This window comes from Arvicola amphibius, chromosome 7, assembly GCF_903992535.2.
Source record: "Arvicola amphibius chromosome 7, mArvAmp1.2, whole genome shotgun sequence".
Classification (NCBI taxonomy): Eukaryota; Metazoa; Chordata; class Mammalia; order Rodentia; family Cricetidae; genus Arvicola; species Arvicola amphibius.
In genome coordinates, this window is record NC_052053.1 from 123,771,281 (window position 1) to 123,792,337 (window position 21,057).

Here is a 21,057-nt window from a genome sequence, read left to right on the forward strand (position 1 = left end):
TTAGGGGCTGTATGGGATGTATGCCAGGTATGAACAGGGCTTGTGTTTTACAGTGTGAACTGCTCTAAGGAAGAACCCCATTTTTGAAATCAACAATGAAAAAAAGCTTTGTTTGCAAGATATTTTTTAAAACACCTTCAATAATGGAGGAAAATGTTATTTCATACATTTAAAATTAAGAGTGTGAAAGGCATGAACGCCTTGCACAATAAGTTTAAGTTGCTAACCTATGAGGGGGGAAGGGGGATATGTGCTTTTAGTTGCCAGCAATTTTAAGGGTATGATCACTACAGGGGAAGTCAGAGATATTGTTGGCCCATTCTTGGAATAACCTGGCTCTGCCCCTCTCAGCAAACAGTGACTTTTCTCCCCTGGTCCATTCATGGTCCATTCACGGTCAATTCGCCGTCCATTCATGCTTGCACATTTTGGTAGGCTGCATTTCCCTTTATCTCTTAGAAGTATTTTCTTAATTTTAACTGTTTGCCTCACGGGACAGCCTGTTCTGGTTCCTTTTAGTCTTGGGAATAAAGCTTGATTCATTACAAATTCTTCCTCACTGGGTATCACTTCTCCTTCGATATTAAATAGCTCTATAGAATACAGAAGAAAAAAGAAAAAAGAAAAATCTGTTTGAAGAAACCAGACTACCAGACTTAGCTTGTGAGAGAACGGTAAATATAAAACATTGCAGCACAATCCAGATAAAACTATGCATCTTCTGTGTCTTGATGGCTAAAGGCCCTGTGGGTCTAAAAGGAAGATACTGGGAAAGTCAGGCAGACATGGTAGAAAGAACAATTCTAGAACTGGACTTTGAGGGTCAGTTTTGAGTATATGAAGACAGTGCACATGTTCACAGCTTTGGGACACGTAAGTACACATGATTTGTTACCTCCGAAACGATGTGCATTGGTTCTTATCTGCTTCATATTGCTTCTCAGAACAATCTTTCAGGCTTCCCTGTTCAAGCCCCGGTGACCCTCTAGCTACTCATGGCACCCGTTTCACATAACCTTTGGGTATTCTGTGATGCAATCAAACGCAGAAACTGGCACCACTAAAGTTTCCCTTTGTTTTGCTTTGCTTTCTTTTTTTCTCATTTGCTTTTCTAATCAAGACATTCCTCCCTGTCCAGAATGTCTGCTTCTTCACAGCTCTGAACATTACCATTTACCTCACAGGACTGAGCTGAGATCCCAGGTTCTACATGAAGGTTTCCCTCTCCCCTTGACTATGAATTTGTACCCTTTTCATGTCTTCTAGTTGTTCATAAGCTCCATGAGATCATAAACCACATCTTACTTCTTAGTTTCCCACTTTTCTTCTCTGTTCACTTCCAAGACCATGGATGCCACGTGAATGATGTTTATGTTTCTGAAATGAGTGATGAAATGAGAAAAACCAAAGCCGGAACAAATTGTATTGATAAAGGCAGTATTTTAAGAAGATTTCTCTGGCACTAATCACTTCAAGGACACAAGCTAATTTTTCAAAATATTTGAAAGTTACAAAGGAAAGTAAATTTACTGTAATGAAAATCAGATTATCCTTTTACTCCCAATGAGGCTGAGAAAAATCTGTTAAGGTAGAAGAAAGTATAAATTCTACTAATTTCTATCTCTGCTTATATCACTGTGTAGTTTCCTAAGAAAATATTTACATCATAATCACAATTCAAAATATCTTCCTATGTGGCATTTACATTTCCGATGACCTAATGTGATACAGAACTGTGAGTCTGTCCACACCTACCACACACGACATGCACTCTGTGATTCGGTCCTTGCCAGCCACAGTCACTTAGGGCCATTTATGCTGCTTTTTCTGGGGCTCATTACCCTTCGGTTCTGTGTCGTCTTTGTGCCGTTGAGAATGTTACTGGTGGAGTAATTGTGAATTAGCATCTATACTCAGCAATTTTGAAAGCTTAACTGCTCATTTTCTCAGCATACTGTTGGCTGGAAGTCATCATTTTAAAAGCATTTTGCCATTAAGGATGTGGGTTCTTGAATATAAATTGCCTATTGGAAGTGGAAGTGTAAAACCAAAGCCACGATCCACGAGGGCAAACCTGGTTTGTCATACAGGACAAAGTAACTATGAAAAAGGAAGTGTCTCTCCTCTCTTAGGGGTGATATTTTTCTTATTAGAAATATTACTTTTATAATTACTTAATATAAACACGTCCCCAACCAATAATCTCTAAATAATTCATGTGTTTGTTTAGTTTGTATTGCTCAAGCTGTAGTGGGAAATAAGCCCTACTGAGTATCCTCTCAAATGCTCACGAACTGGCTGGAGGACACAAGTTGGCTCCAAGTGGCCATTCTACATTTCCTTCCCCTTTTCCCAGCAGAGCGGTATTGTTCACCTCTGTTGTGTATCCGTGTAACAACTTGGCACTCCTCAGAAGCAGAACATGCTTCCAGAAACTCAGCTTCTTCCTGTCCTCTTTCCTTAGCTTTTCCACTTGCTATATAGCCTCATTTTTGTCTGAAGACATCTGGGGTCAAAAAACCAACGTAAAAAAATATCCAGAAAAACTCAATTTTATTGGGAGGATTAAAAAAAATGAAGGTGGTAGCTAAATAAATGTTAGAGGAGTTTTTAAGTTTATTTGTCTCTTGTTTTTGAAAGTCAGAAAAGCAGTCAGGCAGTTGAGAAGTAAGGAAAAATATACTTCATGTGTATCAGAAAGTCTCTCCCAATATCCAAATGTAGAATTTTAATGTCAAGTGGAAATGAAGGGTGTCTCTGTCTGTGTGTGGTTTACTGCTTTAATGAAGTGATTACAAACTTACTGGCTTAGAACAATACATCCTATGCAATAATTCTAACTGCCTCTGGGACAAAAATCAAATTTGATCTTGGCTGTATTTCTTCTGGAAGCTATAGAGGAGGTTGTCCCCTTACCTATCTTCCTTCTGAAAGCTGTAGACAAGATGATCATCTCCCCTTCACAGTGTCCGAAGGCTGCTTCCTTCTGTCTACAAAGGGAGCAAAGGCTCGTTCTATCGTTTTCATCTTCTGTCACTTGATTTTTGACCATTCGCTCTTCTCCAGTTAAGGATATTGTGGTGCATTGTACTTCCTAGAATAAGACAGAATAATCTGTGTATCTAAGAAGGGCTCACTGGCAACTTTAATTTTGTGGGCTACTTTAAGTCTAACTTGTCAGGACACATCCACCAGTTTAGGTGCCTTTATTTTTTTTTTTTTTTATTTGTCTCGGCGGAGGTAAAGTGCTCTGGAGAAATGGAGTGGATATTTGAGATTCTTACCACTTACAAGTTCCCAGGTTGTGAGACTCTATTTTTAAACAGCAAGTTTTTTTTTCCAGCATCTTGGTGTGTGTTCTAAGAAAGTTTTCATGAGATTGGACTTGTATTTGATGGTAAAATAAACAGAGTTGGGCTTCTATAACCTTTAATGCTCCCTGTGGAATGTACATGCAGATAAACAAAATGCAACAGAAGAAAGTAAGGGGTAATGAAAGGAGAGGGAAAAAGGAAGGAGGATTCAGAGGTACCAGATGAAAGGACAGGAATCAGAAAGGAGCTGATTGTAACAAGTACATTACACTTACTGCCCGTTGGCTCTTTGCCAGATACAGTCCTAAAACCTCATAGAAACCTCAAAACCAATTAGGCGCCATTTTATTGTTATTGTCTCTGTAAGAAAAAGAAGTAAAATGCAGGCCTAGATATTCACCTGTGTCACCTCAAAGGTGAGCGATGAAGTCCCAGAGCTTGTGGCTGAGACTCTACTCTGGAGTCTGTGCTATTCGCCACAACCGACAGAAGTTGGGTTTGCCTCCTAAGCCTCTCAGCTGTGCTACAGTGGTTATCCCAGCTTCAGATACTCTGCAATTATTTGCTTCAAATCTGTGAGAACTGGCCTTGAGATGCTTTACCACTGAGGAAAAAAGATTCAGACCCATCCAGGATTTCACAGAGTGTCATTTAGTGGGTGACATTCTGCCGGAAGGATGGTCCTGGGCAGTAGCAACAGCAAGGGGATCTCCACAATGTGCGTCAGAAGGAAAGATGTGTATATTGGCCTTTACAAGAATTGCCTCATCAAATCCAGAATGCACCTGGTTTATCTTAAGTAAATATCCAAAAGTCAAGTACATCTTCGGAACCAGTGACCAGCTGCAGGGATCCACATGACTCTTAATGGTTTGGTCTATTTGTAGTGTGTTAAGAAACTGTCTAGAAATAACTTGGTTTATTCTGAAGTAATTATGGTTGTTGTGACTCTTGAAAACTGGAGCCATTTCGAGCGCAGTCTGTACACCAGATATGGATTTCCTTAGGTAGCTGCCTTTAACTCAGAGTTCTATGAAAGGTTCTTCTCAGTCCTCTTAGAAGGTAAGGAAGTGGGTTCAAAGAAGATACTACATTCTCATGAAGCACACTTTACTTCTCTAAATATTCACTTGTAGGATCCAAGCCCTTGTTGTTTCTTAGGATCTGTTCCACGGACTGTATTTTGTCCCGGGGAATAGAGCATAGTGTAAAGGCTAGCCATAAATCATAACTGATTTCCCACGCTATCAGGTCAAACTGGAGCCCCTGCTTTCTTAGGTTGGAGCAATTGAGAACGGACTCAAAAGTTTCTGAGAAAGGAAAGGTCAGAGAATGGACTCAAGTGAAAAACACTGCTTCAGAGTTCCCTGATTCTCATCCAGCATTGAGCTGGAGGAACTTGATTCCCGATTCTCAGGATGAGAGTCATTGGAGTCTAGGTGGGTCTTTGACTCTGCATATTGGGGTGCTTCCAGTAGACTATGGTCATAGTTTTGAGAAGTGATCCTGTGCCTTATGTGCCCTTGATGGCTACAAACAGAGACTTATTTATGACATAGGTATAGTAGGTAGGCCTGCCAGTAGGAGAATTCTGGGAAGAGAAAAGGCAGAGATGAAGTCATCAGCCAGATACAAAGGAAGGAAGATGAGAATGCCTTACTGAGAAAAAGTACCAAGCCACATGGCTAAAAATTAAGATAAGAATTATGGTTAATTATTATGGTTAATAGATGAGAATTTAAGTTGTAAGAGCTAGTTAATAATAAGCTAGAGCTAATAGCCGAAACAGTTTATAATTAATATAAACCTCTGTGTGTTTCTTTGGGACTGAACAGCTCAGGGACCAGGCAAGATAGAAACTTCTGTGCACAGTGTCCACCTTACCCTCTCTTTCATTTCTGTCTCCTTTTCCTTCTCTCATTTCTTAACTTCAGTGGGCTGGACTATGCTCTTTCAGCTTCTTGAACAGATGGCTATAACCATCTTTATGTTACACAATATTGAGCTCTTTTCTCTGGCTACACAGCTGAGGGGTCATCACATCCTCGAAGGCTCCCCTTTCTCCTCAGTGGCTGTGTGCCCCTGCTTCGCTTCTCTGTTTTTGGAAATTGTCTATTGAACCCATATCCTCCATCTTGGCTTCATTGTGCTTTTCTTAATCCCGGTGCGCTTTCAACTTCATGTGTCTCAGCTGTGGGTGTGAAAAGTAGGCTTCACCCTCAGGTGTTCTTTGCTTTCCTTTGTCTGTAGTATTAGCAGTACTTTGTTTTATCTGTACCAGAAATAACCAAATGAACTTATTATTTGATTTCCTATAGTTTTTTTAGTAGAATATTATGGGCTTTCTTTGTATTTTTGCTTTGCTGTTTTCTTAGTGTAAGGGGTTCCAAACTTCTCGATTTCTGAAATGAGTCTACTCTCTGCACTGTCCTCCTCTGTGCCAGTAGAGAGCACCATGCTAATTTCAACCAAACCCTGATACCATGAGGCGTCACCCTACTAAGGAGGATGTCCTAGGTGGCTGCGGAGAGAACGGTATGCTGACTCTCTTCAGTTAGGTGGAAAGACCTGGATATTAATTATTCTGTTTCAATATGTTGTTTTGCATATAACATTCTTTTAAGCAAAAGAATTATAAATCTTTTAAATCCATAACTATGTCTGAGTACATTCTAGAGACTGACTCGAACTTAAATTGAAAACATGAGCCACCAGCCACTTCCACAGAACTACACGCCATCCTCCCACTGCATCCCTCAGTAGCATGCCACATATGCAGCAGGACAGTTCTCTTGCTTTGTGTGTTTTGGTGTATGTGTCCTCTTTCCTCCGTAAGACTGCAACACCCTGCAGGATGGCCATGACTCCCACTACACGGTTACAAATGCTCTGGAAGGCGCTCTATTTGTTTGATTAAATAGTTTAAATCATACAGAGACTGGTACTATAAATGTAGAGGGAGACAAAAAATGTTGCAGGTCAGCCATAATCTGTGGGTGTTAAAAGTATAGTGACTTTTGGCAATGAAATGAAATCTATACCAGACAATGTAGTCTTGGATGCAAAAAGACCTTTTGAAAGGTTTTGCTCAGAGCCCCTTGTACTCATGTTTTCTTTATACACATTCAAGGAAGAAGAGATATGATTGCATATTTAACTTATTCTCTGCTACTCATCAAATAAACAGTTTTCTACCCCAAATTTCCATTATTGGTTCATTTTCTCAACATTTAAAATATACATGGCACAAAACTTGCTCTCTGGTTTGTATACCTTTTTTTTCTTTTTTTATCACTTGCTTTCAACTGGAACAATTGTAAAAGGAGTCCAGGGACATCATTGTATTCCTACTGCCATGTGACCTTCTGATTAATAGGTAGTCTTTACAAGTGGCTCAGACTTTGAACTTACCTAAAGGGGGAAGCTAATAAATAAATTGTCCTCTGTTTTTAAAACTCATTTTCATGCTTACCTATTACCATTTTAAACAATATTTTCTGATTTAAGATGAGGATTATGATTTAAAATATATGCTAATTATTTTTATGACTCAATTTTTTACCATTTATTAACTTAAATCTGCATACTTATGTGAAATCTATTGTTTTCATCAGACATAATATTAAGTTCTGTGAAGTATTATACTCTGTTGAGATGGGAATATTGCTTCATGTTATTTGGGCAACTGTTGTGTATTGAACTGTCCTGTTCACACTTTGATATTCATACTATTAATAGAAATGGAAACTTTAAAAAAATTACCAAATTCCTATCTCTATTCCATACAAAACATAAAAACCCTTTGTTTCAGATAAAGCTTTAAGAAAATTTCTATGAAACATGCATGTTTTCCTAGATTTCTATAAGAATTTATGAATCTTTTTCTTTAAGGACATCTTATATATTCATAATGGCCATTGTAAAGTATTTGTGTGTGTATGTGTGGTGTGTGTGCATGTGTGCGTGTGTGCGTGCATGCATGCGTGCTCACTTCAGCTGCGTTGGAATGCTCAGGCCTTGCTGTGGTAGGGCTCCTGGGCTCTAGTGAAGAAATATTATCCTGGCTGTTATTGGTTGTGTATTTAAGGTGATATTGAGGCTTCTGGGATTGGGAAGATTATAATTCTAGTTGCTGATATCTTGTCCTTGTTTGTGTGTGTGGGGGGGGGGGGAGTTTGTTCCTTACTTTCTGTTTCCTCTCTGATTCTTATTAGAGTGTTGTGTTTGTGTGTTGCGTGGTACAAAATTTGTATGAGATCCTGATAGGTGTGGCCACTGGAAGTACTATCTAAAATGTGGTTCTGGGTTATGACAAGAAAACAGGAATAGTGATGGGCCTCTTTGGGGGCTGAGCAGGGTTCACAGGAGGGAGGAAATCAGGATGTTCCACCAGGATCTGTTTAGTTATTCTCCTTTGAAGGGGGGTAGAGAGTTGGGAGAGGTCACTGTAGCAGGTCTACTACAAAATTAGCAATGAGACTGGGGGATTTGCTTCCCTGGTCAGGGTAGCCTGTGGGTTTCCAGGGAATGAATGCAGGAGTTGGGGGCTGGGATGTTGAAAGGGAGATCAGGAGAGGGAGATCTATAGGATTCACTAGAAATACAGGGGTGGGGTGGGGGTGGGAGCTACGAAGGTGTCCTGCTCCAGACTGGGACCTTGGATCTGAAGGAGCAGAGGGAGGGGTGAAGATCTGCAGTTGACCTCTACCTACATTCCTGGCTGGATTGCCTAAGTAAACAAATTTACAAACAGTTATTTACTACAGAAATATGCAGGACATTTTAATAATTAAAAGTATAGCAAATCTATAAATTGAGCTTAAATAATGACTTTTAGATATCAAAATCATATTTGATATTCACTTATAGTTTTGTGCTTTCCCAAAAGTTTGGTAATGACTTCCAAATTGGAACAAATATTATTCTTTCTTTTATTAATATTGACAGTCATGAGATCTTGAAATCAATAGAAATAACCCAGACTATAATTGATGAGTAAAATAGCCCCAAATATTACTTTTAGTGTAGATATTTAGAACATGATGATTTTAGGATTATTTTTTTTTAATCCCCATCTAGTTTACAGACCTAATGAGTTGTGGTGAACTTAATATGTATCAGACTTCTCATGCTTGTTTACTCACCAGGTAGCCTACTCATTAGCTATGTATTCAAAAGTTCTGTCCGTTCATTTCTTGGCACTTTGCTTCTTCACAGCTGATGAGCCTCCTGGATTCTAGATCAGATGCTTTAAGCGGCAGTATGCTTTGAGAGTGTTGCCTCTCAGGCTGTGCCTTTTGTTTTCATTTCCTCTAAAAGCTGAGTTTTTTTTTTTATTTTGTTGTTCTGTCATTTTTAAGAACTTACGTTTGCTTTTTATACACTTAAGAAATCTTCAATAAGCAAGAAATGCACTGCCTAGATTTAATCTGAGCTCCATACATGTGCCTGTGATCCTGGTTCTCCTGAGGTAGGAGGAGAAGGATGAGAAATTCAAGGTCATCTTGTTTTTGTAGAAGCTTTGAGCCCTGCTAGAAATGCAGGCAGTTCTGCCCCTCCCCACCCTCTAAAAAACAAAGCTATGAAAAGAAAGACAGATGAAATGAAATTGTTGAGTTAATCCTAAAGTAGCAGTATTCTCCTAAATTTCCCATACATTTTACTATTTAGGATTGGTATTTGAGTTTGTGATATATTGGAGTTAATTTTTGCTAAAGGTACAAAATATGATTATTTCTTGAAATGTGTATGACATCTTATATACCAAAAGACAAAGCAATACAGTACCTCAAATATTTTTCTCGTTTAAATTATTTTGAAAAGTATTCTTTGAGTTACCAATTATAGCCATTGAAAGAAGAAAAACGAGTTACAGAAAGATCTTACATCTTACAAGTAGGTAAAAATATTAATAAAGTCATGTACTATGAAGTCTTCAAAAAGATTGTTCACTTGTTCATTCTGTTTTTTAGACATAGATTGACATTTATTTAAGGTCGCCAGCTGTATCTGTATAAAAATCCTATAGAGCAAGCATCCTTCTTTTGTAATTTTTTGAGAGTGTATTACTTGTGCAAAATAACAGGTTTCATTCTAACATTTTTATACATACATACATTAGGCATTGATCATATTTTCTCTCCCTGTTCCCCTAAACTCCCACAAAAGAATAGCAGGTTTTCAGTTATTTAAGAAGTTATGAACAATAATCTTGAAAAAAATAAAAAAGATTTCATCAATTAGGCACTTGTTTTGAAGGGCTGGAAGAGACTAGTTTTTAGGAGGTCTATTTTCACATACTCTTTAATTTGTAGCAGAGATTTTAATCCTGTTTAGAGAAGCTGAGGATGTACTTCAGTGGTCAATTACGTGCCTGGTGTGTGTGAAGTCCTTCATAAAATCCCCAACATTGCTGAAATTAGCTAATGAATGAATGAAAAACACTGCCTTATTTTAACCAAAAGAGGTAGAGGAGCTATTTCCAGCACAGAGGCTGGATGTTGCCAACAACACATATTCTGAAATCTTACAGCTCTTCATGGTGTGCTGTTCTAAGTTCCCTGTCTCCTCCCCCTTTGGCTCCCAAATGACCCTCTCCTTGCAGTCTCTCAGTCAGTGAATCCCTGATTGCTGCCGTTGAAAGGAGTGAAGTAAATAGAAACTGAGGCTCACCAGCGAAACGAAATAGAGCCCAGTTATAGAAGTCTTGGACAGCAACTGCGCACAACAGGGTGGATGACTTTGTACTAAAGGGAAATAGACTCGAGTTCTGCATGGGCTCTTCTGGGAAAAGAACAGAAACTACAGATTACCAGGGAAGGGACAAGAAGAGGAAATTCTCTAGAAAGGGGCCCAGAAAAATTCAGGTGGGGATGATAGGATAATTGTGTGTGTCAACTGTGGTCTTGATTATATAGTTGCGTGTCTGGTCAAATGTGTGCAAAGTGAACAGATTTTAATTTATGTAAAATATATTTCAATAACCCTTAGTGGAAAATAGGAACTAAGATGTTAATATTCAGAAATTAATAGACGTGGTTTATTTTACTGTAAAGAATTGGTATAAACATACAGTACAGGCTATAGCAATTGCTTGGTTACCGTTTAACAGCTTGCTTGTAAGTTCTAGTGCTGAGGACGTCAAACACTTGAGAAAAGGAGAAATAAGGCTAATGATGAGTTGGAATTATTCACCACTGGCTTTCATAGCTCTGGAAGGTTCTTTTCACATGACTAGGGGAAAAAAGAAATCAGTCAAAAGACTTATACAGTTTTGAACCTTATGAATAACAATATGGCTGTCCTGGCAAGATATGACCACTTGTATAACTGTGACACAAATATTGTAGGAATAATTAACCACTTTCTGATTGGGCTTAAGGCCGGATCCAAAAAATGGAATTATAGCATCGATGGGGGAGGGACTCATGGAGTCCCACCCCTAGCTGAAAGCTATTAATAGTTGGTGCTGTTGAGAAGGGTGTAGATGGAAGTTTCTGTCCCACCCAGTTCCGCAACCGTTCACTCCCAAATAAACACACAGAGACTTATATTAGTTATAAACTGTTTGGGCTATCAGCTCAGGCTTATTATTAACTACCTCTTACAACTTAAATTAACTCATTAAGTCTTATCTATGTTCAGCTCGGTGGCTCGGGAACTTTTTTCAGTGAGACATTCTCATATTGATACCTCTGCATCTGGATGACAACTGCATCTCTGCCCTTCTTCTTCCCAGTATTCCCCTAGTCTGGTTGCCCCACCTATTCTTCCTGCCTGGCTACTGGCCAATCAGTGTTTTATTAAACCAATATGAGTGACAAATCTTTACAGTGTACAAGAGCATTTTCCCACAGCAGGAAGGAGCATTAGTTTTCTTCAAGATGATGCTCCTAAGAGATAACCTATGCACATATGGGCAGCACTAAGTGAATTTCATACGTTAATAATAAAAAGGCCCATAAATTTGGGAAGGGAAAATGGAGGCTAGGGTATGGGAAAGAATTAGAGAGGAAAGAAAGAAAGAGAGGTGACTTTGATCCAAACACATTATATATCCTTAATAAAAAATTTTAAAATTTAAAATACTGAAAGTGTTCATTGACATGATGATCTCAATGTACAGAGTCAAGCAGTGGGAGCCTTCAGCAGAGTCAAATGGAATTCGGTGGTTGTTGAACCCTTTTTTTCCCGGAGGGAGTAATACCAAGCAGATTTCACAACTTTCAGGAATTTATGCATAAGAATAAGATATAAACATCTGTTTTATGAAACACACAGTGAGACTTTAGAAATCTGATACTAAGCATATAGGTTCTTCACCTGGAGCCTCCGTGAGCAATCCTATCAGACAACAGTGATGCTGTTGATCCCCGCAACCCCTGTTGCCCTCATTTCTGTATAACGCTGTACCTAGTCTTTGTCTGCAGTCCTTCGGTTAGAAGCCTAAAGGGTAATTTGTATGCTGGTGTTCCTCATGTAAATTAGGTCGTTATCCTTTTTAAAGGTATAAAGTCCCCTGCACATGATGGCAACTTCTCAGCAACAGACTTGACCTTTCGCTCCCCTGTTCAGAGTACCCGCAGAGCATGCACTCATTAGCTCGAATCGGACTCCATGACATTTTTACTTAATTTTCCTTTTCCTCAGTGCTAGACACATGGGGTAACCATTTACATTCTTTCTTGACCTGAGATGCTCTCTAATCTCTTTCCAGCTGTGGCATTTGTCATTCAGTCCCATCAGGATATGGTGACCCTTCTTTTCTCAATGCACTTCCTAACTGTTAATGGATTCACATTAGAGAAGGAGTTAGAAACGGCACTGTGGACTTAGCTCTACTTAATTATGGTTAACCAGAACAGTAGGTAGACAAGAAGTTTTCTCTGGGGCACGAACATGCTTTATGAAGTAGAATGAACAAATAATGATAGCTTGATTTTTAAATCCTTAGGTTTAAAGGCTGTTGGTTGGTAATAAAGAGCTTAATTCCTCTCCATTGTCACTGATGGACATGATAATATTAGTCATTGTAAGTAATATTAATAACAGTGATTCACACTTCGATACTTCTGATTTCAAAGGCCATACTCTTAATCACTTTGCTAAGAACTTTTAGGGATCACTCGACCAAAATGTTAAAGGCTCATGTCTTCTTCAGAGCCCAATAGGGATAGTTTCACTTACCAAGTTTCCCAGAGAAGAGCAATGGCACACATAGAAAAAAAGGTCAATGTCCAAGGTCAACCATTTGCAGTGCCTTACATTAGAGCCTAGACCATCTAATATATCATATCCATGGTTTATCACCATTGCCATAATGTCTGAAAGGTCAAAGCATACTATCAAGGACATCTCTGGGAAGTTTTCTCCTGAAACCATTTGTAATTTTATTCAAATTATGATTTTTGATGGGCTTTATTTTAAACTTGAAATATTGTATTTGCAGATTATTAGGGCTTAAGGAAGTATAGATAATTTGAGCTGTAGGGTAGACATGACTTTATTCTACCACAGGTGTTAATTGATCACCTTGATATGAGTGCATGCATTCAGAGATGCTGTGGTCTCTGTCCTCCAACATTTTGTGGAAGCACAAAGGGCCAAACATAGCTAAAGCAATCATGAACAAAAAGAATAACGCAAGAGATATCATCATCAATGATTTAGAGTTGTGTACAGAGCCATAGTAATGAGAACAAAGTGGTTCTGAAAGAAAGCCTGGAATAAAACAGAGGACCTAGGTATAAGTCGCCTTTCACAGAGATGTCAAAAATATATGTTGGAAGAAGGCCAGCATCTTCAATGAATGGTGGATGCTAAGAAACCTGAATAACAACGTGCAGAAGCGTAAAACTGATCTTTATCTCTGATTGGTGGAGGACTTTAACAAGACAGTGCCCTAGAGGAAAAAGCGAGAAGCACACTTACAGGGTTCATGACTGACTAAGACCTTTGATGTCCTTTTTTCTCTTGGTTAATTGTATCATACCTTCTGCAGTACCAGCCAGTATGGCTAGCTGTACATCCCCCTGTGCAATAGTAGGACTACTGTTGTGGAGGAAACTGACTACCTTCTGACTGAATCTGCAGCTTATCTATGGAGGGAATCCTTGCCTGTTTCTGTTTGCCAAGTTCACAACCTATGCAAGTCATAGACCCAAGAGAGAAGTTAGTACTGTATACGTAAATGAACAGAGTAGCATACAAACTTTTAGATAGCTATGTTTATGCCCGCAGACAAAGCTACTCTCATCCTTAATCATAGAAGCTTTGCTTTTTACCAAGTGACTGCCCAAGATGCTGAAAATTAGTGGTGGCTGGGAGCCTAATCCTAAATGAGGTGTTTATACTATTTCCTCTAATGCTTAGGGAACACTGAAGAAGAGGGGATAAAAGAATATCAGAGTTAGAAGATAGGGAAAAGGACTAGGAAATGTCATCTTTTAGGCATGATGCAACCATTGTGTTCAGGAACTCACGGAAACTGTGGGCATCTCTACTGAGCTTGCACAAAACTGACTTTGTCAATAGTCAGTTATGGGTGAGAAAAGGGCTATCACAAGGGCTTCTCACTACTGACCACTGTTTACTGATAGATTCTCATGAAGGAAAAGTCATTTTTCAGTTGTTCATCCACTGTTGAGCTCAAGAGGTTCCAATGAATAGCTCCAAACCCAGGGTCAGTCACATAGATTTCCCTGACTAAACCAGTGAGTCACAAAACAAAACAGGTGGGATTGTGTGTGAGAGAGAGATAAGCAAGACAGTGGGTGTAAAGAGGTGGGCAAATGATGGAAAGTAGTGGGGTAATAGTAACAACTATGGGTGTGTGTATGTGTGTGTACACGTGTGTGTGTCTGCACATGCAATGTGTGTATGTCTGTGCTCACTATAGACATACATGAAATTATCAAAAGATAAATTGGTTAATAAAAAGAAATATGCTCAGAAGGGTGTAGATTGGAGGAAGTAGGAGTTTTCCATGGATGGTGGTAAGCATGCAGCGGACCAGAGAAACTTCTCCAAGCAGGTGTGCTGGAGTATGGAAGAGTTAGGAGCAAGCTGAGGAGTTCTTGCTTACAAACACAAGGAAAGAAGTGTAAGAGACAGAAACATCCAACAGCAGTGGTGAGAAAAGGAAGTTTTTGGAGAGGGATTGTCCTTGGTGAGTTTGTTTCAGTGTGGAGAGAGATATCCCAAAATATTTTCATTTTCTACCTGCCTCTTTTGATTATAAAATGTTGTATTTTATAGTTCCTTTTATACATGTTTATATATTTCCAGTTAACAAATATTTCTTTTGTCAGTTCTGTAGCTATTTTGGCCTTGATGCTACCTCTGAAATAAATGCTTTATGGTAGCCATGAAGCTTAAAGCCCCGGGAAATAGGAAAGGGAGCTTTCTTGTGTGGTAACTAAGTCTCTTCCTTGAGTACATCCTGAACTACCTCTTGAATAGTACTTAATAGTGACACCATCAAACATTTCTTATGTCCTGCTGTCTTCTTGTTCAAGAAAAAGGAGGTGGGGCAGAGGCAAAGAACTTTTTGCTTTATAAGGTACAATAGTTCTTAGTTTTCCTAATAGAATATATGCCTTGTCATCTGAGCATCAAGTCTGGTATTTAACAATGTATAAAAATATTTCCCTAAAAGCTGTAATTATATCCTGTATTCCTGAAATCAGTAAACATAATTAGCTTTCTGTGACCTGTGACTTATAATTATTGTGAATAAATTTATTGCGATAATGCTGAGTAAAAGACTCTCTAAGATAAGGTTAATTTAATTTTTACTTTTTTGTTTTTGTTCTTTCATGTATGTATGTATACTGTGTATTTTGGCTCTCTGTCCTATCCCATTTTTTCAAACCAGCCCTGACCCCGTTCCTCCCTATGAATTTCCTCCCTATTTACTAGTTCTTGTTTTGTTTAGTGTCACACAGAGTCTGATCAGCACCATCTATATTATCCTGAATTTGGAACTAACCTCCAGTGCCTACTGAGCCAGCCAGTGCTCACAGGACTTGGCGTGTGCCTCTGTTCTCCCAGAAGCTATGATAAAAGGCTAAGACTATTCTAAGTGTTTTTCTCCCATGATTGCTAATTTAAATGGTTTATATAGGATGGTCCATCTGTGTTGAACTGTTGTATTTTTAGCATATTTTAAACTCAAGTGTATACTATATCTCTAATTATTAATTATGTCCTCCTATTGAGTTCTTTTTCTTATAAACCATCATTTTAAAATATCACTGTGATGAATATTTTATTTTAAGTAGTGCTAAATATTTTCCTTCCTCTCCTGTAAAACTTTTCAATATCTATTAAAATATTTTTATTCTTGCTCATTATCTCCCTCCTTTTGCTCCTCATCAGGACCTTGGGAGCTCAATCCAGTGCTTCTATGTGGGGCTCTGTCATTTTCTCCATCCAATGCCAGGTGAAGGTTCTATGGTGATATGCAAGATATTCATGAGTATGGCAATAGGATCTGGACATTTCTGGCACCCTCTCCTCAGCTGCCCAAGGAACTAGCTGGGGGCGTCTTCCTGGACACCTGGGAACCCCTCTAGAGTCAAGTCTCTGCCAACCCTAGAATGGCTCCCTTAATTAAGATATATAATTCCTTGTTCCCATATCCACCCTTCCTATATCCCCCAAGGAGTGCGTTTACCCATTGAGACGGTGGGACAGATCTAACGGAAGACCACCAAGTCCAGTTGGAATGGGACTGATGGAACAGGGGACCAAACCGGACTCTCTGAATGTGGCTGACAGTGGAGGAGGACTGAGAAACCAAGGACAACGGCGATGAGCATGAACTCTACAGCATGGACGGGCTCACTGTGAGCCTTGTCAGTTTGGTTGCTCACCTTCCTGGACTTAGGGGGAGCTGGGAGGACCTTGGACTTAACATAGTGAAGGGAACCCTGATGGCTCTTTGGCTTGGAGAGGGGCAGAGTGGGGATATGGGTGGAAGGGAGGGGAGGGAAGGGGGAGGAGGAGGGGAGGAGATGGAAATTTTTAATAAAAAAATGAGAAAAATATTTTTATTCTTATCAAGGAAGACTTTGGAAAAATTTTACTAGATAGAACAAGACTTCACTAAAAGCTGAGAATGTTGCACCCCTACCAAAAAAAGAACTCAGGGTACTAGGGAGTGTTAGGAGTGAAAGAAATAGCTTTCCAGGAAAGAACATTCTGATTAGTTATGTTATTTCCTGAATTCATGAAAAAAGAGGACATGAATATGGAAAAGAACAACGAGAGGTGTATGTGAGGGTTTCGATAGTGGAAAGGATGGGGAATGGCATAAATATTATATATTTTCAAAAATAAATAATTTTTAATTACTGATACACATGCTAAAGACATGGATCTATGGTTACAAGTGCTGGCTGCCCTGCCAGAGTACCATGGTTCAATTTTAAGCATCCATATGGTGGCTTACAACCATCTATAACTCCACTCCCAGGGGATTCACCTCCCATCTTCTGGCTTTTGCTGACACCAGGCATAAACATGATGCACAGACAATGATTCAGGTTTAACTCCCATATACATAAAATTAAAAATTGAAAGTAAGATAATTTATATAGATGACTCCTTAAAAAGGAAGTTTCTGTCTCCTGAAATACTATTTATTTGGGTCCATTAAAAATTATTCATTTAAAGACTTTGAGACTCTGATAATATACTACTTATGCCTCATAAAACGTAAATTTATATACTCCATTCTCAAAGAAATGGTAAGCTGGAACAACTGAGAGAATCTGTACAATTCTGGTGTCAAGACTGGCTGAGTCCAGATGCAATGTTACCGGGTGTGGGGCCTTCATTTTTGTACAATTTTTTCATCTGTACAGTGGAGTAATAGCATCCACCTCTAAGGATGAAATGAAATGGTGTTTAAAGTATATTAGTCACATCTGCCTAGTATATCAGTCCCAACCTGTCACAGCTGCAAAGAGTTAATACTGCTCCCAAACTGCCAAAATAGCCATTTAAAAAAAATTAACTGAAAATCTTGGAAGATCTGACATTGTTTTACTTTATTATGCAAATAGTTTTGACCTCCAGAGATGATTTATTTTGCTTCAGAAGCCTCATTTCTTCTGTGCTGCTAACCAGCTTAGTCCATTTTGTCCAACAATTTATAATGAACCTGTAAAGAACCGCTGATTATATTAAGATTTTTGGCTCAATTACCTGTTTCAAACACTCAGTGACTAAGGAAAGCATGTCATTTTCTCCTCTCTTGCACGCTGGAGTGTAACAATAGACTGTGAATAGAGCAAATCAAAGAGACACAAATACCAGTATGAGGGCCCATTGTCTTCAGTTTGTTTCCCTGTCATATCGTTTTAATTTAGGTCGGCTGATTGATTATGACAGGCTCATTGTTCCCTTCCTGGAATCTCTAGACATGTTAATATTCCTATTCTTATCTGTCCATTTTGATTCCAAAACTTAAATGAAATGGAATTGCAGCCTTCACTTTGTTTGCCTGTGCTGAGTGATTATCTCTGAAGTGCGATTTTGTGATTAGGCGAGCCGGCATGCATATACTCAGCTAATGCTGATTTCCCCCAGGGTGCAGAACAGGTAAATTCATAATGAATGGATGTTGTGCTTTGATTTCAAATGGATGCAAAACCTCACCACGCTTAGTAGTTTTATTTTAAAAATGTATTTAATTATTCTAAAATTAACAGGAGAATATTAAAATTGAACTTTAGTAATGTGGCATTTAAACATAAGTCAAGGGTGCTAACTGCTTATGAATGTTAATCCCCTTCAAAAACCAAAAAAAAAAAATTACCTGACATAAATTAGAGGGGGAGGTGTCATTGAAAATCTTTAGTTTAATTATTTATATTCTTCCTGATTAATTCCTAAAATGTCTCTACGCAGCTTGCTATTTGTATTGTCAAATTCTAGTGTTTCTTATTTTGAAAACTACAATAATTATTCAACTAATTACTGTCATAGTATTGTCATTGTTGTTTGGTCCTGGGGAGGGTGATTTTGAGAGTGAAAGGAACTAGGAGTGAAAGATTGGCACAATGCATTCAAGTGTTTTCTTTAATGATTTTGAAAAAAAATGCTCATGAGTATAAGAGAACAATTCTAAGGAGGCTTTAGCATTCTCCAGATTTGATACATTTTAATCCAATCTCCAGTGTGTAAGATTGGTACGCAAATCATAACCACACATTTACTGATTGATTTAGTGAAAGCATTGTCAATAATATTGTAAGTTTACATCGTCTTTGATTTGCAGCAAATTTTCTCCAAAATTCACTGTGACTAAAACCTGAGCAATCAAGAGTTTAGGAATATCTCCTAGTTCTAATGGGGGATTTGATCTTAAAGGAATGAAGAACATCATCATGCAAGTCATCTCCTTTTAGGAGGGAGAGACAGGTTCATGTGGTTATATGTGATGTCTTGTAGGTTATGTCCATGGTTCCTGCAGCTCTTCTGACTGCTAGGAGGGCACTCTCTGCCTTCAGAATGAACAGTGAGCCTGAGCTCACTAAGAAGCAGAGAATCCCAAGGGATACACCTCTGCCCACATTTTTGCTTTATACTTCTTGATTTGAGCAACAACATAAATATGGGACACTTTCATGTTATAAAAACGTACATAGAAAAGTATAAAGGAAACAATGTGTATATTTGTCTTTATCAGCATTTTGAATAGTCAATAATTAGAAATAACAAAATTGTTCTCGATTGAAAACGAGGTTTATTGGTGCCTTTTTCTGAATGGACCATGGCTGGTCCCTGTGCATTAATTAATCCTTTGACTTGGTAGGTTGGTGAAGAAGCTTCATGGTTATTTAGAGGTCATGATTTTAATATTTGGTTTTATTTTTCATTTGTTAACACATTTCTTTCCTTCTAAGAGGAGGATGGCCAGATGTACCTCCTCTGGTTCCACCATTCTGTTTCAATGTACCTCTTTCTAGTGTTCCTCTTCATCTGAAAGCTCAGTTTTCACAACTGCCTAAGTTTAGTTTGTGTGCCTCATAAATTCATGGGTATCAGTCATCCTCTGGACCAGGGTCAGCCTACCAGGGACCACACTCTTAAAAGAAATTGATTCTTCCTCTTCCAGTAGACACCAATAGTCAACAGCTTCTGACTATGGGTGAAAAGCAAAATATTTTCAACTAGTATCAGGTATACATGAAATAATCACAACAACACCCATTCCCCCAAGGTTTTATTGCTGTTAAAATGATGTCAAACGTTACCATGAAGGAAAGGAGAAGAAAATGGATGTTGTACCACCAAGCATAACATTGGGATTCAGAATAAAGTCCAATGACTGAAAGTACAAGACATGTTGCATCCCATTTTATGTGTAATTTGTAAGGTGTTAATATGACGTGCCATGTAGCCTGAACTCACCTTAAACAGACTCTATACTCAAGGCCAGAGTTATATCCTCTTGCTCCCTTCTCCCACATGCTGATCACAAACATGCACCACTACATATAGCTGGGTTTTTCACAACTTGTTTACAGAATTGCCTCCCTGCTCACCCACCTATTACCTGACATGCTTGTGTGTAGATCAACATATTCACTCAATTTCTTTGGCAACGTACTGTTTCTGCAGCTTCGGCCACCTTTGAAGACTTCCAGATCCGGCCCCACGCTCTCTTCGTTCATTCCTACAGAGCCCCTGCTTTCTGCGATCATTGTGGAGAAATGCTGTGGGGGCTGGTGCGCCAAGGCCTTAAATGTGAAGGTGAGTTGCTTTGTGCCCTACCGGACTTAATGTGAGCAGAACCTGCTGCTTCTATGAGCCCCACATGGCCCTGTTCTCTCCCAGAAGTCTCCTCCAATCACCTTAGTGTGTGTGCCACTGTTTATGGGACAAATTATTCAGCTTTTACGTTTCCTGTCTTTGAAATTCTTTGTTATCTGCAAGCTGCATTCTCGCTTTACGTCTCACGTGGAAATATTCCCCACTGTAATACATGGGACATTTTAACCAGAAATTAAAACTCAGATTTCCATCTGACTTAAGGGAGAAATTGGCGTAATAAGCTTTAAAAGCAGCAGTGATTGAGGTGGTTGCTCAAACCCCCAATATCACTCCATTGCTGAATGAGTAAAGTGGAACTTTCATTCCAGACTACACATCAGACTACAGGGTGAGCATTTCCCTGGAGGAAACTCCCTCAACTGGACAGTTCAGTGTGCAAGAACAGTGCCACCTATTCCCAAGGTTTCGTGCAGCCCTCCCCTGTGTTCTCTACCCACGTAAATGGATTGCTTTGATGTGTGGCCACAATGATCACCCTTTTGGAATACAACCTGCAGATAATCTTGAGTTGTTTATTTCTTCCCAGTGGAGTGAAATACAAAAGACAGCAGTTTAGAAGAAACTATGCCTAAGGTATTGCTTTGGCTATATTTCTTTCACTCCCATAAAACACTTGAGAGAACTTCACTTAAAGGAGAAAGATGTGCTTGCGTTCATGGGGTCAGAGGCTTAAGTCCATGGTCCTTTGGATCCATTCTTTCTTGGTTTATAATAAAGCAAAACATCAGGGCAAAAAGTGCATAGCTAAGCAATGCCACCCACCTCATAAGAGCTGATAGATTGGCATTATGGACATATATGACATACTCCAAACTATAATGAAACAGTAAGCATTCAAATTCAAAAAAAATATTGTAGAACACCAAAGAAGGATCATCACACCAAACAAGACCCAAAA

At 38.9% G+C, this 21,057-nt stretch overlaps 1 protein-coding gene across 1 annotated transcript in view; it reads left to right on the forward strand.

Annotated features, from left to right (window-relative positions):
• Positions 1-21,057, forward strand: part of Prkd1 (protein kinase D1) — a 288,145-nt gene that overhangs the window by 184,413 nt on the left and 82,675 nt on the right. The window contains exon 3 of the mRNA XM_038336787.1: positions 19,947-20,078. Within this exon, the coding sequence (XP_038192715.1) occupies positions 19,947-20,078 (132 nt within the window). The remainder of the gene's footprint in view (positions 1-19,946; positions 20,079-21,057) is intronic.